Below are 17,748 nucleotides of genomic sequence, written 5' to 3'. Positions count from 1 at the left end.
TCACAGTTTTATTTTACAACCAAGTCAGTATTTATCAAAGGACGTCGAACCATATGCAAGAATTTCTATAGTATTAGCTGCGTTTGTAGTTTGCAAGCGTTATTGTTGTTGTTTTAATGCGCCCTCCGGTGGCCATAAGTGGAAGCGTTGAAATAAAGTCGTTTTTTTTCCCCTTTTGAGTTTCCGTAGGCTGCTGCCATCTGCGCCTTCCTGGAAAAACACACGTGGATTTCAACTAAGCACTACCATCCCACACTAGAGAGAAGCAATAACAACATCATGGCAAGCCAAGGTCTTAGCTATGAAGGTTGTAACTTCTTCAGGCAGCGCCTGGTTCTCTCCACGCTGAGCGGCAAGAGGGTTAAAATCCAGAATATTCGATCCAAAGACGACAATCCGGGTGTTCGAGGTGAGTGAGTTGTGCACATGAAATTCATGTGGCGTCGCAGTTAGCCTCCATGCTAACGAGCTAGCTACTACGCAGTTGGGAGGGAGTTTGATGACGACGGAAACAAGAGCAAAACACACTGCATCTAAATCAAGTTTAACGTGGATGTATGTTATTTTATGTTTTTACAAATCTTTGTCAAGAGCGCTATTGAGAATTTTAAATTTTGATTTGAAAATACTTGTTTTTTGTTCCATTCCGTGTTTTGTTATGCTATGCCAAATCCCCAGACACGCCCCTTTGTCATATAGTTGTAATAATTCTATCAAAACAAATGGATTTAGGCATTTTTTTTGAATTTTTGTTTTTTGTGATTAACAGATTTTGAAGCCAGTTTCATCAGATTGCTGGATAAAGTTACCAATGGCGCCAGAATAGAAATAAATCAAACAGGTGAAGGATTATTTTGCATTTTTTCATCTTTTTTAAAATAATTTTCTTATTTTCTACTAATGCTATTTATGTGTATCATTTCCAGGCACCGTGTTATTCTACCAACCTGGTTTACTTAGTGGCGGATCTGTAGAACATGACTGTTGTTTAAAACGCTCCATTGGCTATTACCTGGAGGCCCTCCTCATGTTGGCCCCCTTCATGAAGAACCCACTAAGGGCCACCCTGCGAGGGGTCACCAATCATCCCACCGATCCGACAGTAAGACTACTTTACCTTTACTATTCCATTTTGGGGGGAAAATGATGTTGTTATGGCAACGGAGAAACAGTGTAATGCCTGTTTCCGAGTCGTTAAGTCTGTATTTTCTGTAGGTGGATCTTCTCAAATGCACATCTATTCCTCTGATGAAGAAATTTGGCATTGATGGAGAAAGCTTCGACCTGAAGGTAAAAAAATGCATGATGAAATCACTGTTTTTCCTGTCATAAACATTAAACCAATGCTATTTTTCCTTCTCTTCCACGGCACCAGGTGGTGAAAAGGGGTATTGCACCTGGTGGAGGCGGTGAAGTAGTTTTTACGTGTCCTGTCCGCAAGACCATTAGACCTGTGCATCTTACAGATCCTGGAAAGATAAAAAGAATCCGAGGAGTGGCGTATCCTTCACTAAAATTGCTCACTGTGTGTTGGAGATGCTGAAATAGTTCCATATAAGGCAGATATGAACAATAATAGTGTCAGTATGTCTGCATATCAACCTTGACGGTCTCAATGCAGCGTTTCAGTGAGGGTTTCCCCTCAGATGGGCAACAGGATTGTGGAGTCGGCTCGTGGCGTACTCAACCAGTTCATTCCAGATATCTACATTCACACAGACCATATGAAGGGAGCCAATTCTGGAAAGTGAGTAACATAATGATGTTATGTGGCCAATTTCACTGAGAGAATGCATGCAGAAGAGTCTAATGAAGAAAAAATATGACTTAATGAAGAAAAATTATGATTTAAAAAGGCAGAGAGACATGGGTGGCTCTTCCGAATTTTTAGCATTGCTGTAATTCTCCTACTTCACCACAGAGTGGCGCTTTTTCGCACATTAAAGACCTGCCAAGTTTCAGCAACGATTTCTCAGCATCTATTTGATTTAAATCCTCAACTGCAATGTGTTAAGCTCGTTTTTTATGCTTTTTTTGTGGTCCTTAAACGTATTTTACTGGTTGTTTGCAGGTCACCAGGATTCGGTTTGACGCTAGTGGCAGAGACCCTGGAAGGATGTTTCCTCAGTGCTGAACTGTCTTCCACGCCACAGGGTCAAGGAGACCCCATGTTACCCGAGGATCTCGGGCGAAACTGTGCTAAGATGCTGCTGGGAGAAGTACATCGGGTAAGTTCACAATTCAGGTGAAAAGCAGGAAAAAAATCCCTTTTTAATGAAACATTTTCTCAATTCAAAATTCTATATACTATTTTGAAGGTAATATTGAAATTTGGGCCTTCCATATCATTGCATGTGGTTTATATATTAACAATTTTGTTCAATGTCCAAACTGGTTTGGAATCCGGTTTGTACAGATTTATCAGCACACCACTTGAGAATGTCTGTCCGCAGACACTACCGTATTCTTTCCGTCCATGAGTAAGACGTAGTGCAATACAACAGGCACACTCTCTGTCTTTGTTTTGCTGGCATTCCCAAGTAATCACCATCAATACCAACCTAAAGCCTAGCTACGTGCATTTGTTCATATAAACATACACAACTGCTCAAAAATATCATTTTTCTTAACTCATCTCTTCTGCAGTAGCCAAGGCTACCATCACTCCAAACAAACAAAGCGGTAATGTCTTACAGAGTGCAAGAAAGAGGGAAAAAAAACAATGACAACATGTCGCCACGTCGTTTTTAGCAAATGCGTGCTGAGTATGAATGTGCCTGGGCTTTTTTTTTATTAGAGCCATGTGAATCTGGTTAGCTGGTCAGGGTATATCGCTCATTAACTCTGAAAAAGCAACGCTGGCGGATGCTTCGTCTACATTTTACAGCCGCTCTCGGCTCGGAACATACTATTTTTTTTAGATAAGGTCCAATCAGGAGCTTTCAATGGAATAACGGCTTATTTTAATAACTGGTCTGAAGTTTAATTGCTCTTCTAAGTAGTTTTGAAGGAAAACTGCAAACAAGATCATTGATTTTTAGGCTTTTTTTCTTCCTGAAAAACAAAAACAAAGTGTCTGTTTGCTTTCTGGTTAATGAGTACAGTCCAGCTTGTAGTAAAGTAAGCATATTTTTTTGTTTTTTGGATGTTAACGACAACAAGGGATGAATTGACGGACTTACTGTAAGTACTTAAATCTCATTGGCTTTGGAGCTTGATAGTTAATTTATAAGTGATATTTCAGGTTATTTCTTTATTTGTAAATTTTTTTGCAAGGAAAATAAGTTGGTCTTCCTTATAAGGATTTAAGGGACTTTTCCAAATAGTTTTGTGATGTCAGAAGTCTCTTTATACTACTTGCATTTTCTAAAATGGAACAAAAGTTGTCTTTCTAACTGCTTTAGTCTTAAATTTAAGCAAGGCTGATTAATTACAACAATTTGACCAAAAAAATAGCATAAATTAAAGGTAAAATCCTAAAAAAAATGAAGATATTCCCCATCATAGCATGATTATCTTAAACTTCAATTTAGTTAAATCAAACTGACATTTTTTTGTAGTTTCCGTGCTAGTGTATGACTGGATAAGAGTTCTATAATAACAACAAAAAGGGTCGTTTTCCTTATGTAAACATTTTTGAACAGATTTTTAAACCAATCTGGCAACCTTTCTTTCAAAGTAGTACACGTTAACATGTTCCAAAAATGCTGTATTTACTACCTAACTACAAACTGTTTGTTTTTTGTAATGTTTTTGTCCCAAAATAAGGTCAATAAGACATTCTACATCCAAATTGACACACCGCCAACAAATCCTTAACAGCCGTGACGTATTTTGGTGAATTGACAAACACTTTGTTTACAGGGTGGTTGCGCCGATTCGTCCAATCAGAGCCTGGCCTTGCTTTTGATGACCCTTGGCCAACAGGATGTTTCCAAGCTTTTACTCGGACCACTCTCACCATACACGTAAGCCATTCCCACTGGATTAATCATACACATTTGGATGGACTTATTGGGCTTTCTGTTATTATTCAACTTAGAAAAATGCAACAAAAAAAAGGATATTCCAAAGTTCTCTTCCATTCTCTCAACATAAATGAACATTTTGGGTGTTATACTGTAAGTATTTATTAGGCTGCATATTCATTTTGACCATTTTTTACCCTATTGAAGTATTCATAGTACTATTATAGACTGTGTATGTAAATTAAAATATTTAGTTAAGTATAAAGTATGAGTAAGTGACATCATCATCACCTGTACAGAGAAAATGAAGAAGAGTGAATCCTGAACTGTCCATTTTCAGTTATCATGGTACCGGTGCTGTGTTTCTTTCTAGTACAGTACTATGATAATTGAAGATTGGCAGTGCCATCGCAATACACCCTGATGTCTTCCATTTTTTTCTTTCTCTGGAATACTTTAGTCATTTTTTCCTGTTTATGTTTCATATGTACTGTTAACGGATGCATTTTTTTAGTTGTATCCTATCTTGTGCTGACCCGGCCCCATCTGTCACATTTTTAAAGTCAATTTGATTAATTTCTCTCAACAGGGTGGAGTTCCTCAGACATATTCGAGATTTTTTCCAGGTGATGTTCAAAATGGAAGTCATCAAGCCTTTAGAAGATGAACGCAAAGGAGGTGATAAAGTACTCATGACGTGTGTCGGAGCAGGTTTCAGCAACGTGAATAAAACTCTTAAATAAAACTTTTTCTACATTTAAGCTCTTGTCTTTTATTGAACTGTCTTCAAGAAAAATGATAAAGTAGTACCACTCCATGTCAATTAGTAATTATTATGGATTTGTAAAGCATATAAATGATAATTCTACTATCAATTTTCTTTCGAAAACTCCACTTACGGAAAAGTCCCTTTTTCTTAAGCCATCTGACAGTAGTAGTTTGTCATCACAGGAATTTTTGGAATCAGTCTTGACCACAAAGATGTTTCAGGGCGTTACCATAGCTGCCTGATACTTCAGACTAAGAAAAGACGGAAAAAAATGGTGGAAAATGTGTCTCCCTTGCTTTAACAACGTGGAATTTAATTAAAATGAATTACCTCCAGCTTGGAGTAGAGGGAATATCCAAACAGCTTCTTGAACTCTGCTCTAATGTCCAGCAAATCAATTTCAGAGCGACTGACCAATATCCGGGTCAATGTGGACTCAGTAGTACCTAAACCCTAAAAAAAAAAAAAAAACAGTTTAATGAACATAAGCCAAAGCAAATACTTATCATTATTTCATTTGTAGTGCAATTTTAAATCGCCTATTGTTGCTTTTCAATTCCAACTAACTTTGCACATTCCTTCCCCTCTTAAAGGGACAGGCTTAAAATTCCTGTCCATTGGTGTGATGACAATGTGATGGTGTACTGTAGCTTAACATAAAACCATACCTTCATGCTCTCAAAAATCCTTTCTGCCAAGTACGCTGGGACGTTCTTGATGCATTTGACTGGATGGTATAATATGGATTTAAAATGAGGTTTGAGGAGAAAAAAATTGAATATTATCCAACTTGTGTCAATACTACTCACCAACAGCCACCAGAAGCTCTTCCAGGTTACCGGACATCTCGCTCTCAATGCTCTCCTGCAGAGTTTTTTTGCTTATGTTCTTGTACTCTACCAGAGCTGATCACATAACAACAAAATAAAGATTTTTGCAAGAAAAATAGAGATTTTTGCAAAAAAAATTGAGATTTTTGCAAGAAAATCTCTATTTCTTGCTATTGAAATAAACTTTTAAACAGTTCAAGGTACATTTGAACCCTGACTGACTCTGAAGATCTTGCATTTAGATGCCAGATATGAAATTTTACACATGCTTATTTATGTACACTAAAAGCTTTGCATTTTAAATAAAAATATTGGATTTTAAATAAATTGCCATCTTTCTTAGTCACTTAAAATGGAGGCTATTGTCATAATGAGATGTGCCCCCCAAAAACATCAAACATCTACCTTAATAAAAATAATAATAATAATAATAGAAATGATGGATAAGTGACTTACTCTGCCTGAGTTGAGGAACACTTCTGTGGCATAAAATGTCGATAAACTTGCCCTCATCAGTTCCCCACTTTTTCTCTCCTGCCTCATACATTGCCTGGGTCATACAACAAGAAATATGTCATTAATTTTGTCTTCTTTAAAAATATGTTAAATATAAAATACACAGTACTTTGGCATCTGCTTTGGCTTTTCCAGCATCAACATTAGAACTCTCATCTCTCTTCCCCTATTAAACCAACACAAAAATATACTTTATATTACAAATATTCATCTAAAATCCAGTTTTATCACTACTTTATTGACTCCATCTTACTTACCTCTGCTAAAATGAGCAAGGCATTCCCATAATCCCCAGAAACATCAGATTTCAGATCCTGAATCAGCGTTCTTCCCGTCTCTGTGACATCCATCCAATCATTAACGACTCCTCTTTCCAAATTTCCTACTCTTAAATGTTTGAATCCTCACCTGCCAGGTAAACTTCAGACATAGCTTTAATCTGCTTGTTGGATTTGGAGGCAAAAAGTTCCGTCAAGGTGCTCTCCGTGGTACCTGCACCCTAAAAAAATGCAATGGACATCAAATTGACTTAAAAAAATACCTCATCCACCAAAAATAGCATCTTGCCATCAATGTTCCCTCTAAAATGTCCACCACAGCATTTTTTACTACAACATTGCCACTATGTTGGACTAATTGAGGCGCTTCACTTTACCTTGATAGCATTGATGACTTCATGGCAGTCGTAGACAGCAGGAGCTTTGACTAAAGCCACCAACAAATCCTCAAAATCTCCATGAGTATCACCTTCCAAGTCCGCTATTAGAGTCTAATTAAAGATTTTCTTTTAAAATTCACTTCACTGGATGCCATTTTGTGTCAAAATCTCACCCTTCCCGTGGATTTGTGGTAGGCTGTTGCGATAAGTTGACGCTGGGCATTACTTCTTTGGGTTAAAATCTCGACTAGGGTCTTTTCTGTTGTGCCTGTGAAAGAAGGAATAATGGTTCTATGTAGAAAAGATTGGTACTAATGGGTGAGTCATTAAAAATGCAACAAGTTATGGTCATACCGATGCCTTCTATTGCATCCCGGAGTGCAGCCGCATCCGCTTCTACATTGAAATTGGCTTTGTCTTTCACGGTACCCCTCGTGGGGGACTAGTCATAGTAAAGAACCACACAACATAGGATTAAGATGCATAATTATAATAATAACTTTGATTTGGCTAGGCAAGAAAAATGTTGACCTCCTGTAAATTGCATATGTAAAATGTATTAAGTCAGCCAGTTGAATAATGAGTCAAAATATTATAAAGGATAAAAAATAAGTACATATCTTTAGATGTAATTCTAGTATATAGTAGAAAAGTATTTGTTTAGATTTCAGCTATTGGCCAGGAAGTATTTTTCAATGTAACTTTTAATATATTCATCCATAAGTGACCATTTATATGGGATAAAAAATGGCAACCACTGTATTTTATAGATTAAATAACAGGTGATTTCATAAGGGTACATTTTTGAATACAGATATTGTAATAATCATAATTCACCCAAATTTAAAAAGCTCAAAATGTGTAAAGATCATGTCAACATGATCTATATGGATTTTTTTAGATTACAGATGAAATTTAAGTTATTGTACTCCTAATAAATACCAATAATTGATCTTACTGTCACGTTGAGTGACGATGGAGAGTCCAACAGCAAATCCAAATCATCCTGCAGCAATAATCATAATAAAAAGTGATTTTATCCATCAAATATAACACATACACGATTACCCCAAAGTACTCACCCAAACTGACATGTTTGTATCCAAGTTTTTGCAACTAGGGAAAAGAAAAACGGGAAATATCACATTCCAACTCAACTTTATTAACCTTAAAACCGAATCCACGTTAGTAAACTTTCTAAATCCATCAAAAATACATGTTAAATGCGACAAAACCAGCCTGCGTTTGTTAGTCGAACATATCATTAACGTTAAAGCCAACTTTTCTTATCATACTGAGTTAGAATAACATAGAAAATGATGTTTTAGAAGCAAAGCAAGTATGTTCTTGTCTCACCCAGATGAGATGAGGGTCTTTCGGTGATTTTGTAGGTGAAATTCCAGAATGTCACACACGTTTTACACGGATGTGGGAAAAAAGGGCAACGCCCATTGTAGGGGAGTTGAGTCATCTTTTACATACACACCCACATACATACTCAATGAAAACATCATTTAACATTATGTTAAATCTTGGATAACTGTTTTCTAGTTGAATAATCTGCAGGAAATTATTTTAAACTGAATAAGAGATCCAAAATAGAAACAAGGAAATGATTAACCCTTCCATAAATCCCAGTTTTTCAAAAGAATATGTGGGTTTCCTCTTTTCTAAATAATTTAAATCATCAGTGAATTAGAAAATACATATTTTTTTTGTATTATCTGCATGGATTTCGAGTTTCAGTACTTCAGAAATATTTTTTTAAGGAGGGTTGTAACAAAAAAAAACGACATCTAGAGGTCATATTGGAGCATAACAATCGCATTGAGTTGATATCATTTATTTTTAATATGGAGGTGAAGGTATGTCATTTAAAAACTGTTTTTTTTAAATCATCCATTCATTTTCTGTACCACTTATCCTCACAAGGATCTCAGGGGGTGCTGGAGCCCATTCCAAGGCAACTATGGACAGCAAGTGGAGGACACTGTCAATTAAATGGCAACAAATATTGTAATATAAATCAAATTCATAATCTACATGTGTCTATGTATGATGTATGATGTGATGATGACGTGATGGACCAGGTACCGGATTGGGATTATTATTATTTTTTAATCCAGGGGTCACACAATTAATCAGACCACCCTGTATTGCATTGTAATTTCCCTTAATTGCAAAATCTAATTGTCATTTAAAATAATAAAAAAAGAACTTTGTTATTGCAGATTGACCTCGTGCGGATATACCAAGCGGACCCTTTAAGTAGAAAAGTCCAGCGGACAGCGAATGGACGAGCCAAACATTCGCCCGAGAAGAGGCAGGGACTAAACAACTTGCGTGACAGCCGACTTTATTAGCCCCTTTTTTCTGCTCTTTTTTTTCGGCCACAAAATGTGACTATGTGGAACGAGAAGACGATCTGCCCGCGGGCGAATGTTGTCACGATTTGGCTTGTTTAACCACCTGGATTCGAGGGAGAGCGGCGGTGCGAGTCATGGCATCGCAGCCGAGGTAGGCGCTCTTAGAGGCGGCTAGCCTGTTAGCAACGTGCCGGGGGAGGGGGGTCGCTGGTCGGATCTCTGGCTGGATCACTGGCTGGCTTCTCGGATGTCACAGAACACGTTTCTTAGGAACAATCCGTTGGCTGTCAAAGTGTCGAGGCAAGCTGTTCATGTTGGTGACCTCATTTAAGACTTTTGATTGGAAAACAAAACCAAAAACAAATCAACAAGGGGCCCTGGGAGGATTTTTATTTCAACCAGCTGGGCTGCTCATATTACTGACACTATTTTATCCATAACTTTAGAATCCTTCATTTATTATTATTTCTTTCTTTATTAATAGTCTTTTCATTAGTGTGACGGCTCAGTAATTAAAAAAAATAAGTTTTAGTTGATTTTTTGTAATAATAGTCAACTTTTTAGGGACTTTGTATGGATCTGATTGGAAATCCTATTCATGGCCAAGTTTAGTCTTCATTTTTTCCCTACAATAAATTGAAAAAGTGTGCAATATAAACTGCCAACAGTTTAAACAGCCTAAGGGGAAATTATACGAGTAGCCCTCTTCTTACGAGGTGCTTGGTACAGTCTGTCCAGAGAAGCAATGAAAGCTGAGTACAGTGTCCGCTTCATATTTCTGCTTACATGCAACATGGGGGGGATGATTATGAAAAGTCTTATGTCGTCTTTTGTATATTCTTTCTAATGTATTCATTTAAGCACCACAGGAAAACCTGCATTGTAGCCAATGGGTGCCCCAGAATGGAGCTTTTAGTTGTTTATATTTGAACATTCAGTGATCTTAGCAGTTCTTTCCATCCTTGTTTTTCTTGTTTTGGCTTTCTACCAAAAACGTGCTGCTGTTTCCATGGAAGTTAGTCCATAGGGGTTAAAGTGCAACTCTACCCTAGTCAAGAAAGGCAATCCCAAAACGTAGACATGTGTTCCAAATCCCCCAAAGATGATCTTTGGTGAAAACTACAATTGTAGTGTTAATTACTGTCAACAACATCTGCATCTTGCACTTAGCTCCTGGACACTGGATTGGTCTTAGACTGGATTCCAGACATCCTTACCTCCTAAACAGCATTTGTTTTGCTTGTCACAGTCTACTTTTAATACCTTGTTACTGTCTTTTGATGCTAATGTCGCTTGGCCATGTTCCACAGCGTATATGATGAAGAAAGGAATCGTCTTCGCCTCCGAGCCTGGGAACAGAGGAACCAGGAAACCAGCCAAGCCAAAGAAGCATGGGCTGAAAATGTGCCACTTTTTGGCCATCCATTCAAAGTATGTATCCCAAATTGTAGTTTTGAGTGATCTAAGTACTGTCTAATATCTAAGTACCGTCTAATATCTAAGTACTGTCTAATATCTAAGTACATTTTACCGGCGACCAAACGTCCACTCACGCTAGTTTTGCTGTACCTTCTAGCTGTTGTTGACTTCACTTTTTTTGTTTTTAGACTAACAAAGGTGATGAGCTATCACACCGAATCCAGAGAATGCTGGGAAGCTTCGAAGATGTCAACAATCCTCCAGACCCACCAGCAACCCCCACACAATCCGACGGAGGTCCTCTAAACCCCGACAAGTCCGGCAAACCACTAGACCCAGACCGCTACACATCTGGACCAATTCCCTTATGTAGTAGCTCCGCCTTCCAGAAAATAAAGGAAAATCCCTCCTCTCCAAAGCCACACCAAAGCTTAAAATCTTCACCAGATCATCATAAGAAGCTGGAACCTATGTCAGATCCCTTAGAAAACGTCCCAATTGGTCAAGAAAGTTCTCCGGACGTCCATCCGATCCTTTTCCCGAATCCCGGCGAGCCCATTGGCTGCTTGGATTCACGTCAGGGGTACACAGACCCCCCATCCACCTCTGCCACTATACCAGACATTTCTAGCATCAACACCAGGCATTCGCCAGAGGACCCGTCTTCCTATCAGGGTGGCAAAAGCGTCCATTCCCTGTCATCGCAAAGCTTCCCTCCACTGTCCTCGTCCAAGCTGCCCAATGCCGTGGTAATGCAGAAGCCCACAGCTTATGTGAGACCCATGGATGGTCAGGACTTAGGTGGCTCCCCCAATGTGAAGCCTTCGTCCGAACCACGCGGACCCTCGCGGGAGATCCTCAAGTCTGAAAATGCCACGACCAAAACGCTTCCACAGTATTTAGAGGTGAGAGCCCTCATGCTATGTAACATTATTTCACTGTTGCTAATCAATGAGAGAATGCATGCAGAAGAGTCTAATGAAGAAAAATTATGAATTTAAAATGACGGAGAGACATATACACCCATCAAAAGAGCCACGTATGGCTCCCGATCCATAGATTCCCTACCCCTGCACTAAGCTTTTTGTGCCATTGACTTAAGTGCAGCATATCTCAGGCAGAGTAGAGAAAGAAAGGACTTTAGACCAATGAAGAAGGAGGCGTCTTGAGTCCCTCACACACTATTTTCAGTGCTAGCGGCAGACATTTTTGTTTTGTGTCTGCCATAGTTTGCCTTTGAAATAGTACCTTTGCATGAAAATATACCCTAAATATTATTTTCATCTTTGATATCTTAATTATTGGGAAATGTAACACATTTCAGTAGCAAGGCACCTTTGCAAAATGACTATATAAATATACAAATTGTCCTTTTGTTTTTATTCTTCATTTTAAAGTTTTTCCTTCTTTTCTAGACAAAAGCAGGTGAAGTATGTGTTGAAGACATTTTAAAGGTACATTTTATTTACTTCTCCATTACAATTGACTTCCAGTAAACTTCAAACATACCACTGATGACTCTTTTCCCCATTTCGTACAAAAGGCTTAGTCATACATGTAAAATGTGGTTTATTTAAATATTTTTGATATGATTGTAGGAAATGACTCACTCTTGGCCTCCACTACTGACTGCCATACATATTCCCAACTCTGATGGTTGCCTAACTAAGGTACATTTATGACATCTAGCAAATTAAACAAATATTTCCAATGTTAAACAACCTTTTCACAGTTTTCCTTAGTCTACCTAGTATTATAATCTTTATCTGCGGTTTTGTTTCCTTACAGGAAGCTGAGCAAGTCTCTTCATGTCCAGGAGAACAAAGTGAGTCAATATTGCAACCTTGGATTGAATTGGGTAACTTTATTGCTTCACTAGAATAACATCATTCATATTTATATGCGTTGTTGACTATGCAAAGTAAATTAAAAAAACAGACACACCTCAGCAAACTGCTTTTGAAAAAAACTATAAACCATAAAACAATTGCTGGTGATAAACATATCAAGGTAAAAATTCTACACTCATTCAATCTTATATCATCTAAAAGAATAAGAATGCACCATTTGAATCTCAATTTCATGTAAAACTTGAGTCTCTTCAATGTTTAATGGCGATACACATTTTTATTCATTATATATTCATTGCATTATTTACATGTATGCATTTTCCTTATGAAGTAATATGACACTTGAACAAATGCTTGTGCAACTGCTGTGAAATTTCATGGTTCAGTGCGATGCAAAGGAACGTTTTGGCCATGGGAACCATTTAAAAACATTGTCATCTCTAACTAAAAACTAAAAAAAAAATCTCATAATTGGATTTATTTACTGTTATCTCTTCATCAGAAAGCCCCGATGGCTCTCCTGAAGATCCTTGCCGTCTTGAAACGCAAAGTTCCTCCATATTGTGAGTCCCAAAATAACAAATAAAAGAGCATGACCGAACGTTTCATTGTCAGATTTTAATTGTTATGGTCGTTTTTCCGTAGTCCGCACGTGGAGGCTCATTCCAGTGACGTGGAGTCCGCCAGCTCCAGCGACTCTGACAGCAACCCCCGATCCGAGTCGGACGCCGAGAGCATCGTACACCAGCCTGGCGCTCTGACGGCTAACGGCAAAACTGAAGTATCTCTTCCAGTTGAGTCAAAAATCTCCAAAGCACCCATGTGAATTGTATTTTAATTTCGAAAAAATCCTGTTTTTTACTAGTCTGAAACTACGGCGCCACGTAGCGACTGGCAATTGGGCAACTGGATCCATTCCGGTCCAAAGAACTCAACCAGCAAAGGCCAACAAGCCATTCCCAACTTGCACCACGAGAACTCGGCTCGCCAAGAGCCACATGGCTCCGCCCCCCACGCTCCAGAAGCCAACCAGCCCCTTGAACGTGTCGAAAGAGAACCTCCAAAAGACCAGCCGTGCAGTTCTCACCATCGTTCTTCCAACGACGCTTCCAGGAAACTCAAGGCGCCCAAAGACGTTGTGAAGAGTTCCGAAGATTTAGCGGCCAAAGTTCGTTCTTTCTCAGACAGACCCAAAGTCAAAATGAAAACGGGATGTCCGGAAAAAGCCAACAAAGACTCCAAGCGTAAAAAGACTTTGAAATTAACGGATGCCAAAAAGAGCAAATCCAAACTAGAGGTGGCCCAGTGTAAAGGCGGCTGTCCGCCATCTTTTCCCCACCGCTGCTCTTGCCTTATTCCCCCAGAGACCCCGTCGGTCGCCAGCGGCGTTGGCAAAGCCAACGAGGGTGCCGTGAACCGACCGGCTAAAAGCATTCCCAAAGCAGAGAGCTCCAAAAAGTACCACAAGACGTCAGGGGATGTCCTTAAATCTACTCGGGACACCCCTACCGGGCCTCCTCGGTACCTCCTGGTAAAAATTGACCTCGGTCTACTGTCAAGAATCCCTCGGGGTCCACCCGATGGGACCCGAAAGCACCCTAAAACCAGCAAGACGACCCTACCTCATACTCTGAGCGCTAGCAAACTCGGGGTAATAAGATATGTTTGTCAAAGCTCAGGATGAACAAAAAAAATATGGTGGTCGGACGTTTGGTCGCCAGACTTTTGGTCAAATGATGACAGTTTACTGTTGAAACCAGCTCTGAAAATTATATTCATGAGAGAGAGTTTAATATTTAAGAGAGAGACTTTAATATCTAAGTACTGTTTAATATCTAAAGTACATTTGACCGGCGACCAAACGTCCGTTGTTTTGGTTCACCCTAAAAATTGAAAATTGATAAATCTTGTATTTGGCAACTTCTAGGTGGAGATAGGCGACAAGACCCTGCCTGGAAAGAAGCGGAAACTGGAGAAAAAAATCTCATCCAATACGGACTCTTTGGTCAAAGTCAAGTAGGTTCTGTCAAAAAAGGCACAATTTCCACCAAAATATAATAATAATACCATTCAAGTCATTGTTTTTCTCATTTTTCAGGGAATCCAGCAGCCAATTAGAAGATCAACAGCACAACAAAGCCAAGAAAAAACGGGTGGACGTGCAGAAACCGCCCAAAAACTCAGGTAAAGACCTCAAGGTTCACAAAGGATCTGGCGTGGATCCTCCCAAGGATCCTCCCAAAAGGAAAGACCCCTCCAAGCACAAGAGTAGCCATGCTAAGCACGCAGAGAAGGTAACATTACGTTCCATTTCAGACTTTTAAAGAGGCGGATTTGATTTAAAATGTTAATTTTTGGGATCCCAGCAGAAGCTGTCGTCATCTCTCCAGACCCCCGGAGAAACCAAGTCCTCCAGACCCTTGCTGAAATCTGAAAACCGGTATGAATAAATGCAAAATCCTTTTCACTGTCAATCCAATTTAGTAAGCCATTGTTTCCTATTAGGCGCTATCCAGTGAAGCACTACATTAAAGAAGCCAAACGACTGAAACACAAAGCAGATGCCGAGGTTCGAGTCCCAAATCTCCTTTTTGACGGAAAATGCTTGGAAAGATGACACTTTTGAAAACTTGACACATTTTCAAGAGCTCATTTAATGTTTTTTTGTTTAATTTTTAGTCGGATAAACGCAGCAAAGCCTTCAACTACCTGGATGCCGCCATGTTTTTTGTGGAAAGCGGCATCGGGATGGAGAAGGACCCGCACATTTCCACGTCTTCCTACACCATGTTTTCCGAAACGGTGGAGCTCCTCAAGTAAGACCAACTTAAAAAAAAAAATCCTTCCATTTTTTTGTTTATTATAACGTGTATTCTTCACAGATTCGTGCTGAAACTTCTAAACCCGACAGACATGACTTCTCCCCCCACGCAGAAGGATTTTGTATCATTATGGTAAGTGTCTCCTCTAAAATAAAGACGTCTTTGTGTCCACTAAACGACAGCATTGTCCATCAATTGCTATTAATTGACTTTGTGTATTCCAGCTTGAAGTGTCAATCACTCCTGCAGATCGCCATGTTCCAGCACAAGTACAAAACTGCCTTGAAATACTCCAAGATGCTCACAGACCATTTCAACGTCAGTATCCGCCATCTTGTCTCGCCTTGGTAAACGTTTCAACAACCGTCTTAAAATATTTGTTTGAATTCTCTTACAGAATCCCACACAGGAGTCTTCTGTCCATAACAAGTAAGCTAGCACCCTTACACACTCACACATAAACACAGATCACATGACTCACCTGCCAATTGTCTCTTGTAGAGGACCGAGTACGCCGTCCCCGATGTCCAGCGTGCCCTCCCCGGCCTTCGGCGGCAACGGGGCAACTCTTCCCGTTGCCGTGGAGCAGATGACGCTCTCCTACGTCAACATCACCACATTATTCTTGAGCGCTCAAGAAATGTGGGAGCAGGCGGACCAAATGGCAGAAAAAGGCAGCGGTAAGATAGCCATATGATGTCAATAAATGCAAGACCAAATCTTCCATTTTTTTTTTCGTAAACGTATTGGATTGGATAACTATTCATCCCGTATTCGGGAAATTTTGTTGTCACAGTAGCAAGAGGGTGAGAATACAGACACAGTAAAAGACATTTTAGACATAAATAGATAGGTAATAAGTAAGTTAATAAATAAAATAAATATATAAATAAGTGTTGCTGAAATATATAAATATATATACATATACACATATACATACATACATGTACATACATGTACATACATGTATATACATGTACATACATGTACATACATGTACATACATGTACATACATGTACATACATGTACATACATGTACATACATGTACATACATGTACATACATACTTACACAGATATATATATATATATATATATATATATATACATACAGCCATTTTTTTGTCAAAGAGACTTGATGACTGCATCTTTTAAAAAACGAATGTAATGTTTTTTTTGTGTGTCTTTTCTTATCTGGATTGAAGGTCTTGTGGCAGATCTGGATGCCGCAGTGGGCCCGTTGAGCTTGACTTCTAACATGAGCGCCATGGTGCGTTACACTCAACAGGGCATGGCATGGCTACGCCTGGGCAAATAAAGAAAAGAAACAATAAACATCGCCTCCAAGCTTCCATCAAGATCGGACCTACTTTTAGGGGTACTGGACCCAAGTCGGTCCTCCACTGAACTGTTAAAAACACAAAAAAAGCACTTACTTGAAAATCTTGAATGGAATTTATAGTCCATCAGGCCCAAGCATACAATTGTTCTTTCATTTCCGACCTCGGCAAACACGCGTAGGATCCCATGTTAAGTATTTTTCGGGGCTATAAAAAAAGCTTTTGCATGATAAAAAATGCTTCGATGCCATGTTTCGGATTTAGAAATGGAGATGATGGAAAAAAAGTACTTTGCTATTATATAACTCAGAATTATACAAAAATGGATCTATTTTTTTCTACTAAAAAGCTTTGGCCTTTCAAAGAGAAGTGCCTTTTTGACATTAATATTAGACAGTTAATTCGGGGCATTTCAGAATGAGCAAAAAATGCAACAAAAAGTTATTTAATTGAATCTGCAGATTGAAAAGGGGAAATAACGACATGGTCATGTGCTTTGGAAGTTTTCAAGTTAAGTTATTTTTTCCCCAGAGTTTAATTAACGGTCGAATTGGAAGATAAAAAAATTGCAAAAAGTGCCTTTAGTCAGCTTAGCTTTTTTCCCTCAAAACTTGTGCGGTTGCCAAATATTTGTGAGCACACTTTATTTCTAAATAGCACTTTCCCTTTAATTTTGTATAATGACACAAGTAGCAGATTTGAGTTTCAGTGTTTTGGGGTAAAATTGCTTAAATCTACAGCAAGTTGAAATAAAGGCCATCTTAAATAACAAAGAATTCTGCTTGTTTAAAAGATAAAAACTGCAAAGAACACCACTTTGTTGAAATCATTTTTTTTCAGTTGGTGTGTGTGATATTATATAAAAATAAAAATTTCCAAGCTGATATTTAAAGACAAAAGGTACAACAACATGGCCTCAGGGGAATTATTTCAACTATCAATCAGTTTAATTTTTTTTTCCACTTTTGTCCAAGCTGAGAAGAATGACTTGCCAATAGTTAAAAAATGTTTATTTTGAAGAAAAGTCTGGATTTTCTGTTGCAGTGTTCAGAGAAAAATAAACACTGGGAATGTTTCAATCTTATTTAATTTTGCCAAATGTAAATGGATATGGTTCAATTGTCATACCTTCATTTTTTTGAGTTCTGTGACTTAAGTTTCTTCACATATAAAACTGTGAATATAATGTCGTGAAGTTCTTTGTTTTTGT

The 17,748-nt window shown here is 38.6% G+C and overlaps 3 protein-coding genes across 3 annotated transcripts; 2 read left to right on the top strand and 1 right to left on the bottom strand.

Moving 5' to 3' along the window:
• Nucleotides 1-175: 175 nt before the first annotated feature.
• rcl1 (RNA terminal phosphate cyclase-like 1) lies at nt 176-4,724 on the top strand. Its single transcript, XM_077738182.1, has 9 exons — nt 176-409; nt 770-841; nt 927-1,102; nt 1,216-1,290; nt 1,376-1,500; nt 1,622-1,747; nt 2,072-2,228; nt 3,865-3,968; nt 4,558-4,724. The coding sequence occupies exons 1-9, from the start codon at nt 280-282 to the stop codon at nt 4,709-4,711; spliced, it is 1,119 nt and encodes a 372-aa protein (XP_077594308.1). The 5' UTR covers nt 176-279; the 3' UTR covers nt 4,712-4,724.
• On the bottom strand, nt 4,725-8,201 carry anxa3b (annexin A3b). Its single transcript, XM_077738186.1, has 14 exons — nt 8,098-8,201; nt 7,824-7,857; nt 7,700-7,747; nt 7,096-7,183; nt 6,915-7,009; nt 6,739-6,852; nt 6,492-6,582; nt 6,341-6,420; nt 6,193-6,249; nt 6,024-6,117; nt 5,547-5,642; nt 5,406-5,464; nt 5,068-5,190; nt 4,725-4,988 (listed from the first exon to the last, which is right to left on the bottom strand). Exons 2-14 carry the CDS (start codon nt 7,833-7,835, stop codon nt 4,932-4,934), a joined length of 1,014 nt encoding a protein of 337 aa, XP_077594312.1. The 5' UTR covers nt 7,836-7,857; nt 8,098-8,201; the 3' UTR covers nt 4,725-4,931.
• Nucleotides 8,202-9,041: 840 nt separating this feature from the next.
• On the top strand, nt 9,042-16,739 carry aff1 (AF4/FMR2 family, member 1). Its single transcript, XM_077737888.1, has 19 exons — nt 9,042-9,258; nt 10,418-10,538; nt 10,715-11,431; nt 11,942-11,980; nt 12,125-12,196; nt 12,315-12,351; nt 12,879-12,939; nt 13,022-13,169; nt 13,242-14,012; nt 14,310-14,392; nt 14,475-14,670; nt 14,743-14,816; nt 14,882-14,945; nt 15,056-15,192; nt 15,259-15,330; nt 15,423-15,516; nt 15,596-15,627; nt 15,700-15,878; nt 16,404-16,739. Exons 1-19 carry the CDS (start codon nt 9,242-9,244, stop codon nt 16,514-16,516), a joined length of 3,027 nt encoding a protein of 1,008 aa, XP_077594014.1. The 5' UTR covers nt 9,042-9,241; the 3' UTR covers nt 16,517-16,739.
• Nucleotides 16,740-17,748: the final 1,009 nt, after the last annotated feature.

Source organism: Stigmatopora nigra, chromosome 17, assembly GCF_051989575.1.
Source record: "Stigmatopora nigra isolate UIUO_SnigA chromosome 17, RoL_Snig_1.1, whole genome shotgun sequence".
Classification (NCBI taxonomy): domain Eukaryota; kingdom Metazoa; phylum Chordata; class Actinopteri; order Syngnathiformes; family Syngnathidae; genus Stigmatopora; species Stigmatopora nigra.
This window is presented reverse-complemented; position numbering and strand designations above follow the sequence as displayed.

Coding starts and splice junctions, on each gene's coding strand:
- anxa3b (XM_077738186.1), bottom strand. Junction 7,010..7,095: donor GGATGCAATAGAAGGCATCG/GTATGACCATAA, acceptor CTTCTTTCACAG/GCACAACAGAAAAGACCCTA. Junction 5,465..5,546: donor AGAGCTTCTGGTGGCTGTTG/GTGAGTAGTATT, acceptor TATACCATCCAG/TCAAATGCATCAAGAACGTC.
- aff1 (XM_077737888.1), top strand. Junction 13,170..13,241: donor AAACTGAAGTATCTCTTCCA/GTTGAGTCAAAA, acceptor GTTTTTTACTAG/TCTGAAACTACGGCGCCACG. Junction 14,817..14,881: donor TTGCTGAAATCTGAAAACCG/GTATGAATAAAT, acceptor GTTTCCTATTAG/GCGCTATCCAGTGAAGCACT.
- rcl1 (XM_077738182.1), top strand. CDS start 280: ATGGCAAGCCAAGGTCTTAGCTATGAAGGTTGTAACTTCTTCAGGCAG. Junction 2,229..3,864: donor TGCTGGGAGAAGTACATCGG/GTAAGTTCACAA, acceptor CTTTGTTTACAG/GGTGGTTGCGCCGATTCGTC. Junction 3,969..4,557: donor GGACCACTCTCACCATACAC/GTAAGCCATTCC, acceptor TTCTCTCAACAG/GGTGGAGTTCCTCAGACATA.